Source organism: Carex rostrata, chromosome 1 (assembly GCF_964058835.1).
Source record: "Carex rostrata chromosome 1, lpCarRost1.2, whole genome shotgun sequence".
NCBI lineage: Eukaryota > Viridiplantae > Streptophyta > Magnoliopsida > Poales > Cyperaceae > Carex > Carex rostrata.
Genome location: NC_135918.1, coordinates 3,642,494 through 3,650,235, shown reverse-complemented (window position 1 = coordinate 3,650,235; position 7,742 = coordinate 3,642,494). Strand labels below are relative to the sequence as shown.

The following is a 7,742-nucleotide window of genomic DNA, read 5'->3' as shown; positions in this document are numbered from 1 at the left end:
TTCAAATTGTTAGCCTAAAACTGAGTTAAAATTGATAGCCTAGGTGACTAGAGATGAGACTTTATTGGTCAAATTCATAGCCTAAATTGAATTATAATTGAGTTTATATGCACAACTTAGACAAAATGGGGTGGTTGGCCTAAACATTACAAGTTGGAATGAATCCCATATTATGAGTTCCTGATTTATACTGGTATTTGAAGTGATTTTTGTTATTGCACATGCTTAATATGGTTAAAACTTGAATTATTTCAAGAATTAGTTATATTTTGGTATAGTTATTTATAATCAAGGGTTTTTTATTTTGCTATTATTTCTAATGGTTTGTCCTCTCTTTATTATTTTAGCAGGTTATTTAAAGATTTGGATTTATAAGTTGGCTTTTAAGTTCTTAAAGGACGTATAATATACTAGTACAGTAGAGAGCAGGAAAAATAGTGTTATTTTAGTTTTTAGAGAGTAATTCCAATGTCATGTGTGCAGTTTTTTTTTCATCTGAGCTTATTTATGTATGCACTTTTGTGTTTTAGTCTAGCATTTTTTAAAATTAAGTTGGTAGAATGCATTTTATGTGTAATTATATCTTTCACTTAAAAAATTATTCACAAATATGATTTTGCTGGAGTTAATTTATATTGAATTGGCTTTGGTTTGTCCGTAGACTTGCATTAACTTCAGGGTCAAAGGGTACAGATTCATGAATCATGATATTACAAACAAAACACATATGCTTAACAAACATGACCCGGTACTAAAATTACACCGATGCAGCATTTGAAAACAGAAATATTGGATAAGTGAACCCAACATAGTTGAAACGATGTAGTCTAGCAAGATTTGCAAGGGACATAGTTGAAACCATGAACATAGTTAATGTATATCGGTTCGTAACGTTTAATTTAATTTTGGGCTGCTTCAGAAAGGACCCTATCGTGTTACTTACTTAATGCGACTTCATGATCTGAAAACCGAGTCTATGGAAGTCTGATCTCTCCAAATCAGCGACATATCTGACGTTCCAGATAGAAGCCTTTTTTTTTCACTACTCTAGTTATTTCTCCGTACAATTGGTGCTGCACGAAATTGGCCATAAAAACTGTAAATAAACCATCGAGCGGCCATGAAATTCTGTTTCAAAATATCAGACAACGGCCGTTTATTACAGCCCAACATTGGATCATAAGCTCACACAATAATTCTTCACCCCTGCCAGGCGACCCCATCCCAAATTCCCAACAAAAAAAAAAGGAAACAAACCGAACCTTTAAATACAGAGCACCCCCCCTGGTAATAGCATAACCTAGAACTGAACCAAGATACTAAAGATCACTAATTTACCTCCTTAATTTCTCTTCCACTTGGTCTCTCTTTCCACAACAAGCAAATGTCAGACAGCATGACCAGCAAGATGATCACGCTCAAGAGCAGTGATGGAGCGGTGTTCGTGGTACCAGAGACCGTGGCGAAGCAATCTAAAACGATCTGCCACGTAATAGAAGACATCAGCACCATAACCTTTATCCCTCTCCCGAATGTCCGTGCACCGACCCTTGCAATGGTGATCGAGTATTGCAAGAAGCACGTCGAAGCAGCCGCCGTGTCGAAGACTGAGGATGGTAGCAGGCCCATGCTGGCTTCCGCAAGGATTTCTGACAATGAGCTGAGGAACTGGGATATGCAATTTGTAGATGTTGATAAGGATACGCTCTACGACCTTATCATGGCAGCTGATTATCTGCACATCGAGGGGCTGCTGGATGCGGCATGCCAAAAGGTGGCTGACATGATAACGGGGAAGAATCCAGAGATGATTCGCCAGATCTTCAACATAAAAAATGACTTCACACCCAAGGAGGAAGAGGAGATTCGTTGTGAAAACCTTTGGGCTTTTGAGTGATGAAATTTTTATACTCTGCTGCTTTGATTTGGTTCAAGATTGTGTCTTTTAGTTGCCAAGAGCTTTAATTTTTTTTACTAGGTTTTTTAAGTCTGCTTACAAGACTACATCTTTTAGATGATGTCATAGGCTCATATAGCTATAGCCTGATCATACTTCTCCTTTTTCGCATATGATCATGGTTGCTAAAATGGTACAAGGAATTTAGGTCGGACTCAGAGTCAGTAGTAGTTTATAACTTGTGAAGGTATCTTAGCTAGTAAATTTTTGTTTTCCTTTTCTTTTTTGTGTAATTTCTTTGTAAGTCGATATAAAAACAATTTTACGGTCTTATGCTTATTACTTTTGGTGGGCTATGGGCCGAATTTATATTTCCGCAGATACTTATTTGGGCCTAACATATTGGTAGCTTCTTCATTGAAGGGTTGGGAAGAAAAATGAAACCACGCATATGCAATAATAGATCACTTATATTTTAAAAAAAATGGTATTTAAATTAACTTACTTCTGGATAGCTTGTGTCGGACAGTAAGGTACTGAATACTGATGAGCAGCACATATCCTGGCGAATATCAAAATATGTTAAGTTTGTTTAATGTTATGTTAAATTGTTACAGATTATGTGGCATATGTGAAACGCTCAAGGTTTAAAACATACTTTTAGTTAGACTTGGATTAGCTATGCAATATCAATATCGCAGTTCTTAATACAATTAGATTGCGCACACAGTTTAATGGAATAATTTTACTTTGTTGATTTTGTGGAACAATTCTGTTGTAATAACTATCATTTATTTGATGCATGTCTAGTTTAGAGAACTTTTTGTTGGCAGGTAGCAGATGTAGTAGGGCTTTGATATGGATGTTTTTGTAAGTCTTTTGGTTGTAATATTCTGTTTGTTTCTCCAGAGGTTTGAAAAGGAGCAACAGGGAACTCACTTTTATGGTTTCTAATCAAATCGGGTCTCAAAAAAAGAAAAAGATTGCGCAAACATGATCTCAGTTGTTACAATCAGATTCAAAAGAAAATTATTGAATGAAAAAATATGGAGTTAAATAAGTTACCAATTTTATTTTAATAACTAATGGATTGCAATCCCACTGTTACTAAATAAAATGCAGTATTGGAGGTTTATCGCAATAAACGTACCGGGATGACTTACCAGTACCAGTATCATACCAAATGAAATGTTGTCTGGGAGTCCACTGAGAGCAGGTGTGGAAAAAAAAATATCAAATTAAAAGGGACAGATTTTTAGATTGTCATCCCGCAAATGTCAATGGCAGTTCGGTACCATTTGGTGCCAAACATATATCATGATTATTTCACTTTTCATAATGTAATTAATTGGCCTGCTGTAATACCGTGCAGCGCCAAAAGCAGATACCTAACTAATTAAAGTAGGATATGTTAGTTCTACCCAATAATCATCCAAAGCGGGTATGGTCTATGTCATAGCGGGTCACTTCTGGGTCGGAACAAATAAATCTTCATTTCATAAAGAATCTTTTTATTGTTGAAAGTTTATGTCTTAAGTCTGCAAGTCAAATGATACATGCAGGATCCGCACTGCATATTCTATAAATATATAGAAGCATGGATTTGACTAGCATCCTATTTAAATTGATCAGCGATTACTATTTCGTTATCACTAACCAATATACTAACTTAATGCTTGACTGATCGATGCGTCTCTTATATATAGGCACTAAATCTCATTTGCTTTATTTTCACTAAATAATCCCACTTGCATATCAATTGCTTAAAAGAGAGAAAGAAAAATGCAAAAAACCACAAGCATCTTTAAAAATCCAATCAAAGGACAACTAGTTTGAATCATGTCACATAAACCTATTAAGGTTGTATTATATATCTCGCAATCTCCTGCACTAAGATTATACTTTCATAAAGTAATGATGCACAATGATTTCTGAAATGATTAAGGAATCTTACCAGAAGCCTAAGCGAGAACTAAAATTAATAGAAAGGCATGACTCATCAATCATTAGTAGAATAGTGGTATGATATATTCCGATTGAACGAAAAAGTATAGATATAGAAACCAAATCCCCAGCCGCATGAAAGGCTTTATAGCAATTTTATATTTTCTATCATCAAGGGTATAAAAATATGGTTACCCCCTGCATACTATATAGGAAGCTGATATGAGTACCTGCGCTACAGTATCCGCACCTAAACTGTCATAACTGTTTGTGGGGACTAAACTGCTATAATTGCACTTTAGATCTGTAACTTTTTTTTTAATATTAATAATCAAATCTTGAAGTATGTAGTCTAAAGAACACAAATATTTATATCTATATAGTAAACAATGTAAATGATAAATTAATTATTTTTAAATAATCGTACCCGCACTTTTTTTTTAAATTTCTGATGTCGTACCCACACCTAAACTGCCATAATTACTTGTAGGAACCGCAACTGTTTCAGATCTGTAACTTTATTTTAAAATATTAATAGTCAAATCTTGAAGTATATAGTTCAAAGAACATAAGTATTTATATCTATATAGTAAACAATGTAAATGATAAATTAATTACTTTTAAATAATCGTACCCGCACCTTTTTTTGAAATTTCTGACGTCGTACCCGCACCTAAACTGCCGTAATTGTTTGTGGGGGCTGCAATCGTTCCAGATCTATAACTTTTTTTTAATATTAATAGTCAAATCTTGAAATATATAGTTCAAAGAATACATGTATTTATATTTATATAGTAAACAATGTTGTAATTTTTACATAACTGCTTGTGGGGACCTAAACTGTCATAGTGTTGTAATTGGATCCCTTCTTTTTTTACATATGACACTGAAAGTATTAATATCTAAATATTAAAAGTATTTATATCTATGCACTGAAGTATTTATTTTTATGCGGTCAACTATTTTTGTTAGAGAAATGTTGACGCGGAATTAGTGCCGAGACTTTAAAAGGGTGCTGCTGGGATTTTAGAATAATAATTAGTTGAGACTATATAATATTTTTTTAGAATAATAATTAGTGAACACAATATAATTAGTGGAGACCATAATACATTATTCCTCTAAATTGAGTTACTGTAGTGCGGGTACAGAAATGATTATTCTAATATATATAGTTAGTCATCTAAACTTATGATATAATAATTATGAATCTGGATGCAGCCAAACATAACGTTCAATATTAGTGTACTTTTATATTAAATGAACACCTTAATTACAAACAACAGGAAAACTCAAACTTAACAGAAAAATAAGCCGTTATACACAAAAATGTCCCAGATGTAAGACTAAGGGAAACAGATCAGGACCTGATCTGTGCTTTTTTTTTTTTTTTTTTTTTTTTACAGGTGACGGTCTAACCATTACAGGACACGTTACATCTGCAACTTCTGTTTCTTTTTCTCCCTCGCTTTTCCCCCTTAAATTCTCAGCTTGACTTAGCTTTGCTTTTGCTTGGTCTGAAGCAATAGCACTTGGATTTCTTCCTGTAAAAAGAAGAAGGAGAGAACAGAATTACAAGCTGAGTCAACATCACAAGATTCGCACCAGATTTAATTGTTGTAATTAACTTGGTGGCCTTTAAAAAAATAATTATTTGGGAACTTGATAGTCAAGATCGTTAACTATTTTAAATTGGGCTTAATTTGAAAGGACGAACAAGGTTGGTACAATATCTATTCTTTCTCTGAACGAGAGTTTCTAGATTCATCTGGAATTCTGAATAGTTAAAAAAGAAATATCCGTGCAAAATTGTATTCCCCATTGAATTTCAATCAGATAATTCCAAAGAAAATTCATACAATTCTATATTTTAATTTATAGTCTGTCAACTAGGCCCCTGTATTAATTGACTAAAGAACAATTTTCACTTTTCCTAACTACCAATGAAAAATTAATCTTGCATAACCTTTCCAATTAATTTCGAGCATCAAGACAAGAACGATTTTAACAGCAATTTAAAAACTGGTAAACATAGATAGAGATATTTATCTTACATGCTCATATTTCTGCTCAAATGATCATCACCACTGCTATTGCTACCATTGCTGCTACTGCTACCAACGCTACTCGAATTCCTGCTACCTTTTTCGCTAAATTCATTCTTTCTCCACCATTCTTCATCCTTACTTTTCTTTTTAGCAACCGCTTGCATTTTCTCATCTATCTCTTTTGTGGAGACCTTTTCACCTTGGTCGCGTACTTTTAAACTCTTCCTCCTCACAGCAACCGAGAGCGGTAAAAACATTCTGGTTAGCAACCCTGTATCGATGCTGTAACTCCTTTTCACAAATTTCTTCTGGTTTTTCTTTCTTTTTGTTTCCTTTTCATCACTTACCAGTTCCTTGACTGTCACCGGTTCGACCTCTTTAAATTCCTTTCTTTTCTCAACTATATCTTGAAGTGTTAGCTCGAAGTCTCCATCCGGTAATTCTCGCACCATCTCCATCATCTCCTTCCTGTAATTCGCAATCTCTTGTGTTCTTGTAGCAGGATAAGCGTTTTCACTGTTTTGCAACACCAGAGAACTGTCATCGGCGGGTGATTTTTTCCACAGAACAGGGGAGGCAGATCGATCTGCATCAGGATCCTCTCTTTTCTCACGACACTGAAGTTCCTCATCGCTGTCAGATTGCTTAAATTTATAACTGGGGAGAATTCTACTTGACCATGCACCAGGACTCGGGGAACCGGGTTTCCCGAACTGGCCGCCGTTCGATTTGATTCCTTCAATCCATTTGTCATACTCCATTATGCTGCGTGAAGAAGCGGTTGTTCGAGTCATTTCATCTCTTTGCATATGCCCGTTGCGATAGATTTCACGCTGCTTGAGTGGTTTCATCGTAGAAACTAGAAACAGAGAGAGAGAGAGAGAAGGGGGTTAGTGTGAAAAGGAAGGGAAAGCGAGAGAGAATTTGCCAAGGCTTTGAATGCTATCAGCTATGTTTTTAAAGAAATGAGTATGTGTCGCTTTCGCTTCACGAAAAATATAGATGCGAGTGATCTATGATAACTAATTGTTTGTCTCTGTAGTCTGTGGGACTGTTGTGGGGTAAAAAAGTCTACAGCTTCTAGATGGGCTTGCGTAGTTACCGGTGTTTTGCTTCTTTGATTCCTTGTGATCTGTGCCGAAAAACACGCATCGTGGGTTGCTATTTACAACAAGATTTTACGATTGACGTCGATGGTAGCTCTCGCGATCAGATGATGGTGCTGTTTTGAATTACGCGTCTTACTGCCAAACAGATGAAATGCAGACTCAGAGAAAAAAAAAAAAAAACATTCTTTGTTTGGTATAATTATTTGGGGAGCTGATAACAGTATCCGTGCTATAGTACTCACACTGTATCTAAGAGAGATCACTGAAAATTAAATGTGAATAGATAATTTTTTGTGGAGATCGCAAAAAATTCACAATTCGAATTTTTTTTCTAAAGTATTTTTTTTTTTTCTAAAGTGAGTTTTTTTTCACTGATTTCATTAAAAATCATAATGTCTTATTGTGTCAGTTCCAAAAAACTGGTACATAATTAAAAGAAAATTCAAATTAAATATTTTTTATTAATACTGAAATTTTTATTAATATCCAAAAAAATAAAAAATTCAAATTATACCCGCTTTTCAGTAGAATTTTGGAAAATGTCCAAACCGGTGAGAAAGTTCATAATATTTTCTGTATTATCTAGAAGCAAGGTTCTAAATAGCGATTATAGCGGCATAGCGGGGAGACCAAAAAAAAAAGCTATTGCGAATAGCGTAGCTATAGAGGAAGCTATCACACATAGCGATTTTCCCTTTTCAAACTTTATATTCTATATTTCTACTAATTATCAACATAATCAAT

At 34.6% G+C, this 7,742-nt stretch overlaps 1 protein-coding gene and 1 pseudogene across 1 annotated transcript; one reads left to right on the top strand and one right to left on the bottom strand.

The window, feature by feature from the left end:
* The first annotated feature begins 1,247 nt into the window (after positions 1–1,247).
* Positions 1,248–2,018, top strand: LOC144565135 (SKP1-like protein 1A pseudogene; annotated as a pseudogene).
* Positions 2,019–5,310: 3,292 nt separating this feature from the next.
* On the bottom strand, positions 5,311–6,825 carry LOC144552616 (uncharacterized). Its single transcript, XM_078300607.1, has 2 exons — positions 5,896–6,825; positions 5,311–5,385 (listed from the first exon to the last, which is right to left on the bottom strand). Exons 1-2 carry the CDS (start codon positions 6,738–6,740, stop codon positions 5,328–5,330), a joined length of 903 nt encoding a protein of 300 aa, XP_078156733.1. The 5' UTR covers positions 6,741–6,825; the 3' UTR covers positions 5,311–5,327.
* Between the last annotated feature and the right edge of the window lie 917 nt (positions 6,826–7,742).

What these genes read in the sequence shown, in the direction of transcription:
- LOC144552616 (XM_078300607.1), bottom strand. Translation starts at nt 6,740, where the DNA reads ATGAAACCACTCAAGCAGCGTGAAATCTATCGCAACGGGCATATGCAA. An exon ending in TTGAGCAGAAATATGAGCAT is followed by an intron (nt 5,386 to 5,895) that starts GTAAGATAAATA and finishes TTCTTTTTACAG; the next exon opens with GAAGAAATCCAAGTGCTATT.